Source organism: Leptonychotes weddellii, chromosome 5 (assembly GCF_054177405.1).
Source record: "Leptonychotes weddellii isolate Sample4059 chromosome 5, ASM5417740v2, whole genome shotgun sequence".
NCBI classification, from domain to species: Eukaryota; Metazoa; Chordata; class Mammalia; order Carnivora; family Phocidae; genus Leptonychotes; species Leptonychotes weddellii.
In genome coordinates this window covers 14,405,095-14,423,376 of record NC_138373.1, presented here as the reverse complement: position 1 = coordinate 14,423,376, position 18,282 = coordinate 14,405,095, and the positions used below count along the sequence as shown (strand labels likewise).

Sequence of the window (18,282 nt, the reverse complement as noted above, 5' to 3'; positions counted from 1 at the left end):
GTGCTCTTCCAGCCTTAGATTCACCCTTCTGGGGCCAACTTCTCATGCCACCAGCTCCAAGGCCTCAAGCCTGGGCAATTTAGAGGCTGCCTGGTGTCCTGAAGGGAGCTCTAGACTAAGACCTGGTGCATTCAAATTATAGCTGCATGCCCCAATGAAATTCACATTGTCCCTGTGTAAAATGAGGCTGACAATACCTGCCTTATTGTCTGTGTGTTTTTATAAGAATCAGAGAAGGCGATTATGTAAAGCAATTTATGTATTGCAACGTACTCAAATAAGATTATGACCTTTGGTTACCCCGGGAGAACTTTTCTCTCCCATCCAGAGTCACCTGTTAAGGAAACGAGTACTAGAGTTTACCGGTCTGCTGGTTGTGTGCTAAAAGGTGCTTATTCTTACTAGACATGCAAAGTAAACCCACCTCAGTGGGCTCCTATAAAGTTATATTTGGAAATTGGGCATTTCAGTTTGGCCAGAACATTGGGACAACAGGAGATGAAGATGGAAGGGAAGTGGTGAAAGATAGCCTCCATCCATGCCAGGCTAAGGCCTCAGGGCAGACCGGGATGAAGCAGGTAGGTTTGAGGGTGTTTAGGGAGGTGGCCCTTCCCTAGTACCAGTCTGTCTCTGGGTTTCTCCAGACCAGGTGCAAGTCGTTTTGAGCCAGATGGCAGGCCCTGAAACCATCCTAAGGGCTGCCGTACACGGACTGGTGCTTGAAGCCCTGCAGGGAGATGGGCCCCTCCCAAGAGAACTGGAGGAACTGAGGAACCTAGTACGGGCAGGTAAGCACCTCACAGTCTAGACTGCTGATGGCTCGAAGAGGGGTAGAGAGAAGAAGGACTGTGTTCCACTTGGGGACCTGACAGCTTCTGGTTCTGCACCCACCTCCAGGCCCTGAGAAAGAGAGCTGGGTCATCGTCAGGGAGACACACCGAGTGTTGGACAGGCTATTCCCAAAGTTCTTGAAAGGTAACATCCTTAAGCTCCACGGCTCTTTGGCCTCTGGGGCCTTCTCCCCAGAGACCCTGCCTAGTCTGTTTCCCTGTCTGCAGTATGGGGAGGGTAGGGATACTGTCAGTATTGACAATCTGTATAATCCCAGTTGGCATTGAAGAACTGGGGGCGGGGAGGGGGGTGGGCGGCTCACAAATGACTAATGATGATCTTTCATTTAGCACCTAGTCCATTCCGGCTCTTTTCCATGTGCTAACTCAGTGAATTCTCGCTACAGCCAGATGAGGTTTTAGCCTCATTTTGTGCCAGAAACGACCCAGCAGAGGCAAGAGGAGGCTGGGCAGTACACAGAGCATGCACCTGGCCCGTGCTGCTCCTTACCACTCTCCCCAGACTCCCTAGAGCCTTCCTCCCAGCAGTCCCAGCGGCACCCTTATTATGACCTCTCCCCAGGACTGCAGGATGCAGGCTGGAAGACTGAGAAGCACCAGCTAGAGGTGGATGAGTGGAGGGCCACATGGCTTCTCTCTCCGGAAAAGAAGATCTTGTGAGCAGCCCAGATAGAGGCCCAGGTCCCAGGATAGGAGCCTGGAGCAGGCACACTTTGGCCACAGCAGGATGTGGGAACAGTGGCTTTATTTTCGTTTAGGGGAATTGCTGTGGCAGTTTGGCCAAGGCCTCATGGGCTGTAACCGCCAGTCGGATGGACAGGGGCCCCAGACAGAGACAAGGTGGAGAGAAGGGGAACCAGGGCCTACCCCCCGACTCCTGCTCCTGCCGTTCTCCCTTCTCACCACTGCAGGCTCCTCACGCCCATTCATTGTGAGGCTGAGCCCTGTCCTGGCTGTGGCTCATGGTGTCCAACAGGGTTGGCCTCAGGCATAAAAGCCCCAGAGGAACGTGGCCACAGCCATCATTAGCAGGGCATTGAAGTTGACCACACGGGCCCAGCTCGAGTCCTCGCTGATGTCCTCCAGCCGCCTGGCTGCGGCAGCCACCTCCTCCTGGGTAGGGGCAGCGGGGCTACCGGCCCCAGCCCCGCTCATTCCACAGAACCAGAGCAGGCACCTGCGGACCAGGCCTGGAGCTGGGGACTGGGGCTCTAGGAAAAATTGACACTGTACAGTTAGTTTCAGGGGACCTTGGCTCCCCTAGTCCCTAGCCCCACCTCCTGAAGTAGCGCCTTACCCTCCATGTCCACTGCATGCTCCGGACACCCATTCTGGATAGGGGGGGAGGCGGGACCTTCCGGCTCATCAGCATCCAGGTCCTCTCGCTCCTCCTTGCTGTGCCGCAGACTGAAAACCAGGCGGTGGAGCTGGGGAAGGGGGCAGGGACCAAGTGAGAGTGCTGCTCCCCCACCCGGGACCCTCAAGTCTCTTGTCTCCTGGTACTCCCTCAGCTCCCTCTGTCCACCCTGTACACACAGTTCAGACTCCGTTCACTCAAACCCGACCTTCCATGGCTGCCCTTTGCCCTCAGACTGAACCTAAGTTCTTCAACTGTGTCTTTAAAGCTCTTGGCCCCGGTCAGCCCCTGCTTCATTACCCCAAGTCCCTGTCTACACTCAAATTATAGTCCTTTAGACACTAGTCTTCTAGTCCTGCTAACAGTGTTCCTTCCTGTGGATATTTGTTCACAGAGTTTCCTCCTGCTACCTTTCCCTGCTCCTCCACCTGTGCAGCCCCGCCCATCCTGCCCAGCTCCTCTGTCCTGGCCCCAATCAGCCCTGCTCTGGGGCACCTACCCTGCAGCAGTACAAGACCAAACCCTTCTGTGGGCCTTCAGGATAGTACTCTGTCCCTCTCAGCCACCAATCAGATCTGTGGTCTGAGTCCCAGGGGCCATTCCAAGGACTTTGGGGGGCTTTCATCACCTCCCCCCCCAGTCTTCAAGCCACCTCCCCGCCCCCCGCAGAATACCTCAAATAAATGTCATTTAAATAAAACATTGTGCTTGCTTTGCGAATGCAGCTCCCAACCGGATTGCCAGTCTACCCTCATGAACCCCCAGCACAGAAATCCAGGTCCTCCGCACCGGGCATTCCTGGAAGTGGATTGGCAGGCTAGGGGGAGAGAGGGCTGCGCAGACTCCCATGGTGCACGTTTGGCGCCCATGCAGAGGCCGGCACTTACGTGCTTGCGTGGGATGGGTGCTGTGCACAGGGAGACGACGAGGGTGAGGAGGCCGGAGCAGATGAAGAGCACGATGGCGAAGTAGAGGTAGTGCATGCCGCAGAGGAGTGCTGGGCACGCCGAGGGTTGCACACAGCTGCCCGAGCCAAAGGAGAACTCAGGAATAAGTCGTGCCAGACCCATAAGCAGGCCCCCGATCAGTCCCCAGAAGGCACCCTGCCAGGGGAGAGAGTGTCCGCGTCTCCGGGATGTCCAGGTTCTGCCCCAGGCTCACCACCCACACACACACTCACCTTCTCGTTGACGCGGGGCACGAAGAGCGCCAGCACGAAGATGGCAGACACAGGTGGCGCCAGGTAGCTGGAGACGGCCTGCATGTAGTCGAAGAGCTGCCCGCCCTGCGCTGCCTGCACCACGGGCAGCCAGGCCACGGAGACCGCCACGATGAACACCACCCAGAGCCTGCAGCGGGTGACCATCCAGACATTTCACCCAGGACTCCCCGTCTGCCCCTAATCCTACGAGTGTTCCCTGCCCCCCCCCCCGCCCCCCGGGGCTGATTGGTGGGGCAGGGCGTGGGGGGAAACCCAGGCCGCACCGTCCTACTAGCAGCAGCTCGCGGTCGCCTGCGCGGGGCCGCAGGCGCGTGTAGATGTCCATGGTGAAAAGCGTGCTGCTGCTGTTAAAGATGGAAGCCAGCGAGGACATGAGCGCGGCCAGCATGACGGCCAGCATGAGTCCGCGCAGACCTGCGGGCCGATGCGAGCTGTGAGTCCCGGGCCCCCGGCGTATCCCCGGGAGGGTGCGGACTTGGTGAGGGGTGACTCCTCCCAGGGGCAGTCTCCGCAGCCGGCCAGCCCTTACCGTTGGGCATGAGCTTCACAACAAGGCGCGGGTAGGCGATGTTGGAGCAGCCCACCTCGGTACCGCACACGCGCTTACACACCTCGGGCACCACGCACGCCACCTCGTCTGCGGGAAAGAGGCCACGACGTGGCTGGGACGGGACCTGGTCTGGGAACTCAGATCCCTGAAGTGGGGACGGGAAATCCTAGCGGAAGAGAGATGGGACCTCTGCTGGCAGGTGGGACTGGGTGACGGGATTTCCAAAGCAAAGGACAGCAACGGAAATGGGAAATAGGTACCGGTAGCCATACACAAGAAAGGGGCTGGATGGGGCACAGGACTCTTGGTGGGGGCGGGGTTTGCAGACGTTACCCGGATAAAGAATGCGGCTGATCATGCCTGGCATGACCATGAGGAACATGGGCATCAGCTTCAAGTAGCCACACAGTATGCAGCCCGCCTTGATGTGGGTCAGGCTCTTCCCGGCCAGACAGCGCTGCACGATGACCTGCGGCGGGGGCTCTTCAACTACCCGCGTCCAATCCTGGATACGTCGCCCTCTCAGGCCTTGCCTCTACTCCGCTGCTCTAAATCAGGCCTGCCTCTGGCTCAGCAGTGCTCCCAGTTCACCTTCATTCAGACCCAGAGTCTTTGGACTCCGCCGGGTCTGGCTTAGCTCCGTCCTGGCCGGGTTCCTGACCGCTCAGACCCGGCCTTTGAGCGCCCCCATATGGGTTCCGGTGCCACCCATCTCAGCTCCTCCCACAGCGGTTCTGGTTCTGCCCCGGCCTCCCTCCCGGCCCAAGGCCTGACCCCGCACCTGGTCGCTGCACCAGTACCAGCCCGAGACGATGGTAAGACCCAGGAGCAGCGCCGGCCACGGCAGGTCCCCCGTCACAGGGTCCCGGAGCAGATGGTAGGAGTCCGGGCGGGGTCGATAGCAGGAACTGGAGATGTTGCCCACCGCCGGATCCTCGGAAACCGTCAGCGACGTCACTGCCCCCAAGTATTTGTCGAAAAGCCCCGAGTACCCGCCCACCTCGTGGAAGGCTGTGAAGGCAAGGCTGTCAGGGGCCCCGGCAAGGCCCTCCCTAGGACCCACGTGCTGGAGACGCGCGATGTCTCTGCTCCCAGGTTGAGAGCTCTGTGACGCGCATCCTCTGTGCCCCTCCCCCACTGGCTGAGCTCCATACCGTAACCCATGAGGATGAAGGCCCCCCCAAGAATGACGAAGGTCTGCACGGTATCTGTGTACATCAGCGCCGCCAGCCCTCCTGCAACGGGCCTGGGTCAGTGGAGACAGCCCAAACAGGATGCCACGAGTACATACGGTGTCTTTGTGCGAATTTGACAAATGGGCCCCTTCCTGGAGAGCAAATTTCAAAGAAATGGCCCATTCTCCAGGATCATGTACCCGGGCATCAGGAGGCAGGGCTTAGCGGAATGTTGCTTCAGTGACACTCCCACCCAGCACATCTCTTGAGACCACTCCATCCCTAAGCCCCTGCCACAGCCACCTGTCACAGTGTAGATCATGGTGATGCCCAGAAGGGCGATGACAGAGGCATAGATGTTCCAGCCCAGAGCCTGTTGAATGAATACTGCCCCGGAGAACATGTCCACCTTGGGGGAAGGAGCGATAGCACGGGTCACGACCCAGGGACCCGGACAGGGACCCAGGTCTCCCTCATGCCCAGACCACGACCCTACGTGGCCATGCTTCAAAGGGTCTCTTATTTTCCGATGGTCTGGCCTTCCCAGGTCCCACCCATTGTGGCCGCGGCCCCAAACCTTTTCCTTACAGACCCTGCTTCAGTCATGGGTCTTACAAGCTCTTTCCCCTTGGTCCCGCCCCCTCCAGGGTTTTCTAGAGACCTCCACTCCATGGTCCCTCCCTTCCAGGGCCCCGCCCCGCCCTCCGTGAATGCGCACCGAAATCTTGGTGAAGATGTACAGAAAAAGCGAGAGCACTGACAGGTAGAGGCGGATACGATGGCCTCCGAAGCGCTTGCGCAGGTACTGCGGCATGGTAATGACGCCCGCGGTCAGGTACACTGGTGCGAAGACCCAGCCCAGTAACAGCACCACGAACAGCGCCTGTGGGCACAGCTGACGGCTGAGGATGACTGAGAGATCCGGCTAGGAGTGAGCCCTCGCCCCTGAAGGGTGTAAGAGACCTCTTCCTGAAAGTGCTATACCAAGGAAAGAGCTCACTGGGGACCCAGAGGATGCAACTGCAGAGGATGTCCCTGGGCCCGGGATATTAAGGGACAGGGTCTTGACACCTCCTTGGGCCCTTAACTAGAGCCCTCCTAGTCCTCTCAGGCCAAGACCCCTGGCCAGTCCCTCCCAAGATGGTCCCTATCCCTTCACCCCCCAGCACATGAATCCAACCACAGACCCCTCAGCCTGACCACAGCCTCTGCCAGGAAGGGCTGCCTCCCCTCTCCTCTCCACCCAACCAAACCTTCTGTCCCTCAAGACTCAGCACAGAGACCTCCTCCTCCAGGAAGCCCTGATCTCCCCAACCCTCAAAGACAAGCCTCAGTCCCAGAGCTTTGCCTCCTTCCCACTTCTGCAAGGGACTTTAATTTGGTCCAGGGATCTTCACAGGCCACAGCTTCAGAGAGCATTAGAACAAGCACTTCACCATCTTTGAGGCTGTTCACCCCACTTCAGAGAGGAGTAAATCAAGGCCACAGAGGGCAGTGGCTGGTCCAGGCTTACACAGCGAGTCAGGAGCAGGCCCTGAAAGTCGTCATCTCCAACATCCCCCTGCCTGCAAGCTGGATGTGTGACCCTCACTTGAGGCCCAACCACACCCCACCACTTGGAAAGTCCCGCCTCCAGTCTTACATCCCCCCACCCCGCTTGGAGCCTCCGCGGGTGTGACAGTTCTAGGGGTCCCCACCCGGGGGGGGGGGTGTCAGCAAAAAGGAGGTCTCACATTCCACTCAAATCCAGCCACAGCCAAGCCGCTTGCAGCACCAGTCCCTGCCAGGCCCACAAAGTGGCCACTGCCGATGTTGCTGGCAAAGAGGGAGGCGCCGACCTAGATGGCCAGAGCGGGCGGTGAGCTAGGCTGCTTCTTCAGGCCTCCCCGCCTCCACCGCACAGCCTCTCTCACCGGCCACCACACCATGCTTCGTTCTGCCAGGAAGTAGCCGCCGACAGTGCCTCTGTTGGTTCTGCACATGGACTGAGGGACAGGAGTGGGGGAGGAGGGAGACGTGGGTTCCGAGCACATCTTTGGACCTAATTAGCCCTCTCGACACATTCCTCAGCCTTGTTTCTGGCTGAAGATTAACCAGTCCTCGGCTCTCTTGATGGTTCCCACCCAACCCCCTGCCCCAACCTCCCCTGAGGCATCTAGAGCAACCCAGGCCCTAACCTAGTGCCCAGCTACCTAAGCTTGAGTGTGGCGGGATTGCCTGACTTTTCCTGGGGCCTTGGGTAAGGATGGGCTTCTGGTCAGATACCGTGTGGACAGGGGAACAGAGACCTCATTTAGAATGCTGTCCCTGATGAAAATCCACTGATCCCTTCAACTAACCCAGTCCAAAGGTGGGAAGACAAGGAATGAGTATTGGCTGGGCCTTCCTGAGGCTATCAAAAGACTCGCTTGCCCCCCAGCCCCAGGTTTCTTCCTCAAAGATCCAGGCATCCCACCCCTACTGAACATGGGGTCTCCCTGAGACTTTCCCCCCAAGCCCCAGAAGCCTGGCCCCCAGCAGCACCCCAACTTCTCACCCACAAGCCGACACCAATGACCAGCAGGAAATAAGCAGCAATGACCAGGATGTCAGCAGAGTTGTTAATTAAAACCCTCTGGTTTCCCAGTCCCGGTACGGAGCCTGCCTCTGTGTGTTCCTCCATTCTGCCTAGGATCTGTCCCTCAAGGGACCAGCCCGTGGATTTCCTCAAGGGAGGGATTAATGGTTACCTCAGGGGCAGTGAGCCGACAAGTCCCATAGGTCTTGTCCCCCCTCCCCAGCTTTGTTTAGCTGAATCAGGTCTCATCAAGGCCGAAAACTCGTCCTGTGGAGCAGACACTTTCAAGTTCAGGAGCACTCCTTCCTGGGCCTTAGCCCCCACCCCTTCCCCAGTGACCTGGGCTCAAAATTACTCCTTTCACCCATGCTTACCCTTCAGCCTTGACCTAGGGAGCGTGGCTGAGCCAGCCTCCTGGTTTTGACTAATCCAGAGGGATCATTTTCAAACCCAAATCTGACAGTGTCACTCCCCTGCTCCGAAACCCTTCCTAGCTTCCCATCATACTAAAGGAAGTAGGAGCTCTTCAGCCTCATGTTCAAGGCCTGTCATCCCCTGACTCTTGCCCACCCTTCCCCTTGCTCCTCCACACCAAACCTGGGGTGATACCACATTTCCCTCCAACTCCTTTGCCCGGCCCGGCCCCTGTATTTTCACACACCCAAACTTTTGCCTAAGCTGTGCATTCTGCTTAGAGTGCCTCTCTGCCTCCCAGATGGCCCACTCATACCTCTCAGAGGTAACCTTCAGTACCCAGCCCATGTCAACTCTCCAGGAAAGGCTTCTCTGACTTTTCGGATACAGTTATGAGCACATTGTGTTGTCCTCATCTGGGTCCAGGTCTGCCTTCCCAACAGACTAGAGATTACCCACAAGCAGGAAGTGGCCTGATTCATCCCTGGAGTCCCATTGCTTAGCACAGGGCTGAACCGAAGAAGGGAGGGTATTGATAAGTATCAGTACCTCTGCCTTTCTAGAAGAATTGACCAGACTTGGATGTCTGATTATGACAAGTTGGGTTCATGCCTGAGATGAAAACAGAAAACAATATTTTAGGGGAATATAATTAAGGAATGCCTTAGTTTGGGTCCCTTCAAAGCAGACCCGAAGATGAGAATTGGGTGCGAGGACTTTCCTGAGGAGGCGACCCCGGGAAGGAAGTGAGACAAAGAAAGAAGAAAAGCCAATAAGGGGCATGTTGATTAAAAGGTTGCCACTATGAACAATCCCAGCGGGGCCTCTTTGAGACACTGTGGGGAACACACCTCAGAATTGACCCCTCAGAGCCAGGAAGCGGGAGTATTCATTCACCAGTTCCTGTCTCTAAGGTCACAGAACCTCGCCCTCCCGCTTCAGACCTGCTGGGTGCAGAAGCACACTTGTTCCCCCAGAGAGTACCCTCACACAGAAACTCGGGGAGCAGCTGGGGAGACCAGGTGTCTGGGAACTAACTGTCTACATATGACTTCCCAGGTGGGCCGAGTGGGTATGGGCAGCACATCCACAGCTTCTGCTTCAGGGGGTGATAAATTTGAAGTGCCTGAGAGAAATCCAGGTCCAAATGTCAGAGGATACAAGGGGGTTATAGGCCCTTAAAATCTATATGCCCTCTTTGTGACCTGCAACGCCCTTCATGACGTGGCACGTATTTCCTCTTTGACCTCATCTCCTACTACTCTCCCCTTTACTCACCCTAATCCAGCCCTACTAGCCTTCTTTCCTTTCGTTCAATATGCCAAGCTCCTTCCTACATCCTGGCCTTTGCACTTGCTGTTTCCTCTGCCCACAATGCTCTCCTCAGGCTCTTTGCCTGGCTGTTTTCTTTCCTCAACCTTCGGAGTCTCAACTTAGACGTTACATATTCACAGAGACTGACTATCTGGTTAAAAGTAATCCCTTCCTGGTGGCACCTGGGTGGCTCAGTCGTTAAGCGTCTGCCTTCGGCTCAGGTCATGATCCCAGAGTCCTGGGATCGAGCCCCGCATCGGGCTCCCCGCTCCGCGGGAGGCCTGCTTCTCCCCCTCCCCCTGCTTGTGTTCCCTCTCTCGCTGTGTCTCTCTCTGTCAAATAAATAAATAAAATCTTTAAAAAAAAAAAAAAAGTAATCCCTTCCTCACTTTCTCTAACTTAGTTCTGTTTTTTGCCCCTTTTCCCCTTCCCTCCTTTCCTTTCTTCTTCATTCCATCCTTCATTAACAAGCATTCACTGAGCACCTACCGCAGGCTAGATAGCATTCTAGACACTGGAGAGACAATGGTCAGCAAAACAAACACGTAATCTGACAGACAAATTCTCAGGAGCTTGCATTCCAGTTTGAAAAGCAGACATAAACAAGCAACAAATAAACACCTGTTTGCAATAGTGATAAGTGCTATGAGGGACTTGGGAGGTGCTTTGGATGGAAACAAGGAGGAAGAGTGACCTTTACTTAGGCCATCAGGAAAGTCTCCATTAGTTCATCACATGTGTCACTTGGTATTTGTCATCTGTCTCCCCTACTAGACTTCAGCTCCACGAGGTCAAGAAGCATGGCTGCTTGGCTCCCTATGGTCTCCCCTAGAGCCTGGCATAGTACATCCTCAATAAACACTTGGTGCAATGAATGAATCGAGACTAGAGATGGCCAACTGGGGCATCCTCAAGACAGGAAGGTGGTTACAAGCCAGGAAATAGAATTCTCCAGAGAGAATATGTGAAAGGAGAAGAGCAGGAAGCCTGAGAAGACCTAGGGAGAGGAGCCTCCAAGAGGAAAGAATCTGGGGGGTCAGGCCGAGGTGAGGACAGAGAACACCTCACCTTTGTCTTACCCACACATGCTCTCCTTGGCTACCAGCTCCTCCTCAAGCAGGAAGGGCCTCTGAGAATCCATCATTTCCAGCTTCAAAGTCTCCTACAGTTTGGACCCAGGAATCCAAGCCCTCTCCCTAGGGAACTGCAGGGTCCAAAGTGAAGGTTCGGAGGCTCAGAAAGGCTCTGGGGCTTAGGGATTCAGATGGAGCCTAAACTCCACATCTAAAAATCCGTGGCCCACCCATTTCTGTTGGGGCTTAGCTCAGGTGTCTCCTCCTCCAGGAAGACTTACTTGACTCCCAGTCTGAGTTAAAAGCCTTCTTCTGGCTCTTACAGCCCCTAGTGCTTCCTTTGGTCACTGCTCTGACCACCCCAAGTGTCATCCTCTGCTTAGGGGGGATGTTATGAGTCAATACGAGTTAGAGGGAAGCTGTGCCTTAGTGCCCAGATCCAAAGAGTGGGCACAGATTGGCACTTCTGGATGGAGCCCCATCTCTGAGGGTCTTTTCAGGAGGGGAGAAAAATGTGAAAATTAGACAAGGTGACAAGGGTGGGAGGGAGTGGGAGTGGGAGGTGGGGGTGGAGACAGATTAAGTGCTTATTTCAAGGATACAGGTTGCTGAAGAAGTGGGGAATGAGGGTGGGAAGTTTCCCTGGGGCCCAGCCTGAGCTCCTGTTCTGGTCCCCACTATCTGTACAATCCAGCGCAGGCTCATTTGACGTGTGAAGGGCAGCCTGCCAAGGCTGAGGCTGCAGGTCCCACTGCAGCCACAGGGCAGTGACCTAGAACCCGCTGCAGCCCGAGCCAGCGCAAGAGGCAGGGCATCTCCACGCAAGGCTTTCCCGAGCACTCAAGAGACACCGCACCAGCATGATGTGCCATGTGTTTTTATGTGGGTACAAAAAAAGTGCACAGAACAGTGAGGGAGCGGGGAGCAGGTCTGTCCTGGCCTGTCCTCTGATTAGGCGGAATTGCAAGGGCCCACCTCCAGTCAGGGGCCTCCCTCAAGGGTGGGGATAAAGTGAAGACCTCAGGCGGGGTTGCTTTACCGTGTACGACCCACCCGTGTGGTCTTGAAATTGGCCGGACCTTTTCTGAATTTGACCATGGAGACCTCAAGAGTGGAGTACCTCAGGGGCGGGTCTCTCCAGTGGGTGGGGCCTCACAGGGTGGGCTGGGGAGAGACCCCCCAGGCTCAAAGAGCAAGGCCCTGGGGTCTGGAGAGCACGTCTTTTGGGGAAGGGTGGGGTCACTGGGGCCTTGGGCTCTCGCAGGGCCAGGCCTCACAGGTTGATTAGCCGAAGAGCTTGACGAAGCAGGGCTGGCAGTAGGGCTTGCCCGCGCGCTCCTGGAAGGAGCCCTTGGTGAGTGGGCGCAGGCAGAAGGTGCAGGTGAAGTGGTCTGGGTGGAAGCGGCGGCCCAGGGCGGACACGCAACGGCCGGTCACGGGGAGGCCACACGTGGCGCACAACGAACCACGCCGCGCGTGGAAGTGGTTCTCGCACAGCGGGCGGCCCTCGTGCTCAAAAAAGCTGCCTCCCGAGAAGGGCGCGAAGCATTCCTGGGGGCGGGAGGCCGCGAAAGGATAGGTCAGCCGCCAACCCCCTCACCAGATAACAAGCTTTAGGAGCTTAATAACCCAACGTGGGAACCCCGCAGCCCACAGCCCCGCCCCAGACGTGAAGCCCCCTGCCCTGAATACCTGAGTAATCGCCCCGCCCCAGGCTCCTCGTTGGGCTCCGGGTTGGCCCAGCTCCCCTCCTCCCCCCACCCCCCCACCCCCTCCCGCAGCAGCGCACCCTGCAGACGAAACAGTCCGGGTGCCAGAGTGCGCTGAGCGCCGAGATGTAGTTATCCAGAATGGGGCCTTGACAGCCCTGGCAGCGCGGGGCGAACAGCTGCAGGAAGTCCCGGCGGCAGTAGGGGCGGCCCTCTCGCTCGTGGAAACCTAGGGGCGGGAACGGAGCGGGAAGAAAAAGAGCTGCTGGCTGCACCCAGGACTTGCAAGATCTGAGACTTGCAAGATCTGGGGCCAGATGAGGGGCAGTCCGAATGAGCAGTAGAGAGGGAGGGAGGGATGGGGTCTAGGGTGGAGGCCAAGCGGGAGGGGATAGGAGGGGCCCCCGCGTGTGGGAGAGGGTGGGGCCGGAAGACTTGGGAGGTTGTAGGAGGCTGGACCACAGCGCCCGAGGCGGGATATCGCGCAGACAGGTATCTTTCAGGACTGGAGCCAAGCTCTCACCCTCATCTCCGAAGGGCTCCCCACAACTGACGCAGCAGAAATGCTCCGGGTGCCAGTGGGTGCCCAAGGCAGTAACCATCTTCTGCGGAGAATGAACGGGGACACTCAGCGTGGCCCTCCATCCCTTCTACCCTCCCTCTCCCATCATGAACCTATGTAAGCGGGTTTAAGTAGGAGTTTGAGGCGCTGGAGACCTAACGAGGGACTTGGAAGTCCGAGAGAGTGGGCGGAGTCCAAAGGGCCTTGGATGAGGCCAAGGGGCGGGGCATGGCTGGGCGGGGGCTGTGGGAAAGGCGGGGCTCACGTGTCGGATGGGTTGATTGCAGAGGCCGCATCGTGGAGAGAAGCGCTCAAAGTAGCATTCAGGGCAGAAGGGGGCTCCGTCCTTCTCAAAGAAGCTGCTGCCTCCCAGGGCCATGGAACAGCCACCGCAAATGAAGTGCTCAGGGTGCCAAGCGCGGCCCAGCGCGGTCACCACCTGCGGGTTGGGGGTAAGGCCTGGGTCAGAGTGGACCTCGGGTTGCCATGTGCCCAGTGAGCTAAGATTTACATGGCACATTTCAAGTTTTCTTTTTTCTTTTTACCATTTGAGTCCCTTCACTCATTTCTCCGCACCCACCCTGAGAGGCCAGGATGAAGAACCTAATGTTCGAGTCAGTCTGTGAGTGACAGAGATTTCAACCCAGGTCTTCCAGCACAGTGCCTAGGGCCCTCAATAATTTTAGGAGCCCATGAAAATGTTGGAATTACTTTTAAAATCAGAAGAAAAAAATGAACTAGAAGAAAACGATTTAATGTATAATATTAATATATTCGTCTTTACACCAACACAGTCATAAAACACAATTTAAAAAAATTTTTTTTAATGGAGGAAGGGGCCCATGAAGATGAACATGCCTAGGGCCCACAAGAGTCATAATGCCACCCTGCTTTGCTAAGATTGGAAATTTGGGGATGGAAGCAGGGCACTAAATATAGCAAGAGGATCTAGGTCAACCACTGGGCACAGTTGTTATCAATAATATCTACTCAGTCAATAAGCCAAGAACCAGAGCTCGCAAACCAGATGCTGGTGGAGGAGAAACAGTCTTTGTTGGTGCCTGAGAGATGGTAGGTGGCACCAGCAAGACTTTTGTGAAGACTGAGATGGAGGTGTGTAAAGGAGCTAATACGGTGCCTGCACACAGTAGAACTGCAATCAATGGTAACTGGGTTGGGAGTCTCATCCCGCCACTTATGTGCTGTGTGGCTCAGAGCTTTAGTCTCCTCATTTGTAAAATACGAACAATGGTAATACCCACTTCCCAGAGTCATTTATTAAAAGGGAACAGCACGAAGTCTGGCTGTCAGAAAGGATGGGTCCATGGGTCTCTCCATCCCTACTCACAGCGCTCCACTTACTTGCCCAGCAATAGGTTTATTGCAGGAGCCGCAGAGACCCTTGGTCTGGGTGGGAACACCACGGCGGCTGAGATCGGACTGCAGCAGCCCCAGCATGGTGTCGAGGCTGCCCTTGCTAGCCGGCCCTGGTGAGGATGGGGAGCCCTCATTCACAGAGCTTGGCACTGGTGGCTGGGTTGGCCCAGAGGCTGGAAGCTGCAGCAAGGAGGACATGAGAGTTCAGTCAGCAAGGCAGCAGATGTGGAAGGTTCTAAAAGGGGTTGGGAAGCCACAAATCTACACTGGCCCACACCCCACCTGATTCACGTGGTTTTGGACACGGAAGTCAGACAGCGAAGCCATCAGTCTATCCAACTCCAGGGTGGCTGAGGTTGCTGAAGGCTTTGGGAGAACAGGGGATGGGCTGGGAGGGCTGTGAAGAACACAATTTGTGTCAGCTCAGAGCCCCCCAGAGTAATGAATGCTATCCTCCAGTAACTCAGGTATCCATCACATCTCTCCCAGCTCTGCCAGCTATGTCAAACTCACAGGCTGGGCCTTTTCTTGTCCTCAGATTGGTCCTCCTTCTGTTCCCCTGCAGTCTCCTTGCTTGATGGGAACTGAGACATTATTTCATCTGCAGAGAGGAAAGAAGGGCACTGGACATGGGACCATACTCCACCCTCTCCCACTTAAGGCTTGTGTTCCTTTAGCTGCTACTCTGCGAAGAGTATACCCCTCAGTCTCTGCCCTTCCCTGCCCTGTCCCCATCCTGGTCTCCGTAACCTGGTACCTGTGATGTTGAACTGGGTAGCATTAAGTTCCTGAAGCAACCGGTCTAGCTCACAGAGCCCTGTGCCCAAGACACCGCTGGAAGAGGAGAATGGAGGGGCTGCAGGGGCCGCAGGCTTTGGGGACCGAGGCTTGCAAACCGTACTGGAAAACATGGTGGGAGTCTGTGTTCAGGGGTGGGGAATCCAAGCCTCCTTACCTGCGTCTCAATTGCCTTCACCATCCCCCAGTTCCCAGGCCCCTCACCTGTACAGATGGTCCTTGTCCCCAGAGGCTCCTGAAGACTCCCCAGACCCTGTCTACAGAGAGAAGGACACAAGTGTGGGTTGATAGGCCTGTACTTTGCCCCACTCAAGCCCAGATTCCCCTAGCCCTAGCCAAGCTTGGCCCTAGTTATGCTCCAGTCCCTAGTATTTGATCTCACCTGTGGCTGGTGGCCATAGGGCAGGGGACCTGTGAGAGGCTCTGGGGACCGCTCTTTTGGAACCCCTGACCTTGGCATGTGTGAGGTGGTGGTCTCCAGGTCGGAGAGCAGGGCATCTGCAGGGAAGAGGCCGTCAGGATGAGAAGTTGAGAGGTTAAGGTTAGAGCAGAGACAGGGCCTTAAGAGGTTAGAGGATAAGGGTTCCAAGTAGGCAGTAGTTAAGGAGGACAGAAGCCAGTATTAAGAGCAGAGGTCAGGAGTCAGACAGAAACACAGGTCAGACCAAGGCAGAGAAGTAGAAGGGCAGCAAGGAGTATTTATGACCAAAACATCCCAAATGGCTCATCTTGGGAGTCATGCACAAAAGCTGCCTGATTCTTTTATTCTCTGCATCTTCCCTAATGCAGTCAAAATTGACTCTTTACTCAAGCCAAATTTGGCTTCACCCCAAATTGCTCAACTGGCTGTATGCCTGGCACCCAACTTTCTGATTGGGTGCTCTTTCTGCCCACTAATTCCTGCCCCCCTCCTGGACCTAAACAGGCCCGCCCAGCCCTGGCGCATCTCCAGGCTCTGGGTCCCACCCTATTCTCCTCATTGGCAGGTCTGCTGGGACCTGCATTCTGATTGGCTTATTTTCCACAGAGCCGGTTACCCCTGCTGAGCAGCACCCCCTATCGCAGGGTGCCTGAACCCCTTCTCTCGCCTGGAGAGCACAGCCTTCCATCCGTTTCCAACAGACCAGAAGGAGGAGATGCCTGGGTCCTCCTTCCTCCACCAAGACCCCCCCCCCCCCGCCACCTCCCTTCCCCAGATCTAGATCCTTTAAACCCTTTCCTTCCCAGAACCTAGAAGTCCCTGCTCCTTTACTCATCTCTGAGTACCATAGTGGGACCCTTAACCTCTCCCTGGCATCTTGGCACTCATCTATTCTCTTTGTGCCCCCCAAAGGCCCGACCCCTACCATATTTAGGGGTCCTTAATTATTTTCTTCCCCAAACCCTGAGACGGGCCTGTTCTCTTCTCCAGAATTGGATGTCATATTCTCCCTTCCTGTCTACTTTCCCAGTGCCCGGACCCCAGACCCCTTTAACCCCTCCTTTCCCAGCGCCCCTGAGCCGAGGCGCCCACTGGCGGGCGCTGCACCTCCCTGCCCATCCGTCGGCAGCTAGTGATGGAGGAGCTGAGCGAGGGAAGAAGGGAGGGAGCGGCCCGTCCAGGAAAAGGCAGGAAGGGAGAGACAGGAAGGGGGACGTGGAGTCGGAAAGGAGGCGCGGGCAGAGACCAGAATCAAGAAGACAGGAGGCGGGGATGGGAAGATGCGGGGAGTGCGAGGGGTTTCCAGCATGGGGAAGCGGGTCCAGATGGCGGTGAGGAGCTGGGGAAAAGGGGACTCGAGCCCCACTCACCCAGGTCCTCCATGGCGGGGCGCGGGCGCACCGCGCGGGGCGAGCAGGGCGGGGGCTGTGTCCGGTGGGGGCGGGGGGCGGGGGGGACGTCCGGGAGTTGGAGGCCCGGCCGTGACCATGTAAGGAAGCCGGGACCCACTGGGATGGGGCTTGGGGGGGGGGCGGGGGTGCAAAGAACGGGAGAACTCGGGATGGGGGCGTGTAAGGGAGGGAGGGCCACGGCCCACCCAGGCCCAGCCCGCCTGTCTGCCGCGGAGGCAGCCACACCCCAGCCTTGGCCTCAGCTGCCGGGAGCCCAGGCGGCCAGAGCCAAAGTCAGAGAAGTGGCTCTCCCAGATCCAGCTCGGGATCCTCTGCTCAGTTGAGACTCTTAGACACAGACTGAGGACCTCAAGCAGACACCTCCCGAAGCTAGCACCCTGAGTCCTATACAGAGCCCTGTCCACTGAGGCCATTCCTGAGAGACTTGCTCCAGACAGAATTTTTGGGTTTAGGGCAGGAGTGATGGGTCTAAGGATCAGACAACAGGTTCAGAAGACACAGGTAAACTGAACCCAGGCCCAAACCCCATGCAGACTCGGGGAAAACATTCCCAGGGAGCCAGACCACAGCCAGCCTTCAAGACAAAGCCCTTCCCCAACACCGAGGCAACCCAGACCTGTTCCAAAAGAGCCCTTTCCCAAGATACTGGTGAACACAGACAAGCAAGACACAGACTCCAGTCACAAAAGGGACAAGAGGTCTTCCCTGGACTGAGACCCTGAGAAATCAAAGTGGAAATGAACACTTAGAGATGAGTATGGACAGACACAACAGTGTTGCAGCCGCTGGACTGTGGGTCTCCACCCAGCCCTCAGTCCAGACATGAGTATTGGGCTGTGGGCTTCAACCCAGGGGCAAATTAAACTGACCTGGAGAGCTTTTTAAAAATACTGATGCCCAGGGCATCCTCCCCTCAGTCAATTCAGTGAGAAAGTACCTAGACACCAACATTTTTAAAAGCTCTCTGGGTGGTTCTAATGCAAAGCCTGAGAACACAGAACTGGACACAGAGGCACAGATGGCAAGTGTCAACCTTAGCTCCCCAGAGGCTAACAGGCAGGCCCAGTCCAGGCACGCTCCTCAGTCAGGCTGCCACCCGAGTGGTTAGTGATCTGGGATCCAGGTGATAGACCCTGCCTTGAGAGATCATAGCGCAACATAAGCCCTTCCCTCACCTGAATGCACCCCGGGGCCCTGGCTATCTCTGAGCAAAACTAAGACAGGGCCTGCCTCAGGGACTCCAGGAACACAGCAGGGCTTCCCTTAGGCTAATAGCAGAAGGATACATAAGTGGCCCAAGAGATGAAAACAGACCCAGAGACTGAAGGCCCAAGATGAGTGAAAGACACTCAGGAAACAGTAATGCCAAGGCCTTGGACATACAGCCCCACACTTACTGCATTCCCTCAGCCCAGCCCCTTCATCCCTGACCAAAGTCTGTATGTCTAGCTGGGTATTTGTCTGAGCAATGAAGTTGCATGAGCAGGAAG

General features: G+C 56.4%; 3 protein-coding genes across 4 annotated transcripts in view; 1 reads left to right on the top strand and 2 right to left on the bottom strand.

Annotated features, from left to right (window-relative positions):
• The window catches only part of RUSF1 (RUS family member 1), a 13,292-nt gene extending 10,384 nt beyond the window's left edge, over window positions 1–2,908 (top strand). The window contains exons 7-9 of the mRNA XM_081818865.1: window positions 599–788; window positions 898–975; window positions 1,414–2,908. Coding sequence (XP_081674991.1) covers window positions 599–788; window positions 898–975; window positions 1,414–1,511 — 366 coding nt within the window. The 3' untranslated portion in view covers window positions 1,512–2,908. The remainder of the gene's footprint in view (window positions 1–598; window positions 789–897; window positions 976–1,413) is intronic.
• Window positions 1,836–11,227, bottom strand: SLC5A2 (solute carrier family 5 member 2). Its single transcript, XM_081819653.1, is given in 14 exon segments — window positions 1,836–2,099; window positions 2,102–2,278; window positions 3,096–3,311; window positions 3,389–3,557; window positions 3,694–3,844; window positions 3,960–4,067; window positions 4,314–4,449; window positions 4,762–4,991; window positions 5,135–5,215; window positions 5,459–5,564; window positions 5,874–6,038; window positions 6,889–6,993; window positions 7,069–7,140; window positions 7,692–11,227. Coding segments are annotated over 14 exon segments (2,106 nt in total). The 5' UTR covers window positions 7,818–11,227.
• A 147-nt stretch (window positions 11,228–11,374) lies between these two features.
• On the bottom strand, window positions 11,375–16,900 carry TGFB1I1 (transforming growth factor beta 1 induced transcript 1). 2 transcript variants are annotated; one of them, XM_031024336.2, is made up of 11 exons: window positions 16,751–16,900; window positions 15,342–15,457; window positions 15,164–15,216; window positions 14,919–15,061; window positions 14,675–14,762; window positions 14,444–14,558; window positions 14,147–14,341; window positions 13,050–13,223; window positions 12,746–12,827; window positions 12,303–12,451; window positions 11,375–12,064 (listed from the first exon to the last, which is right to left on the bottom strand). In XM_031024336.2, the coding sequence occupies exons 1-11, from the start codon at window positions 16,761–16,763 to the stop codon at window positions 11,798–11,800; spliced, it is 1,395 nt and encodes a 464-aa protein (XP_030880196.2). In that variant the 5' UTR covers window positions 16,764–16,900; the 3' UTR covers window positions 11,375–11,797. The 2 variants fall into 2 exon arrangements, with proteins under 2 accessions (XP_030880196.2, XP_006729930.2); XM_006729867.3 differs by lacking the exon at window positions 16,751–16,900 and adding an exon at window positions 16,306–16,463.
• Between the last annotated feature and the right edge of the window lie 1,382 nt (window positions 16,901–18,282).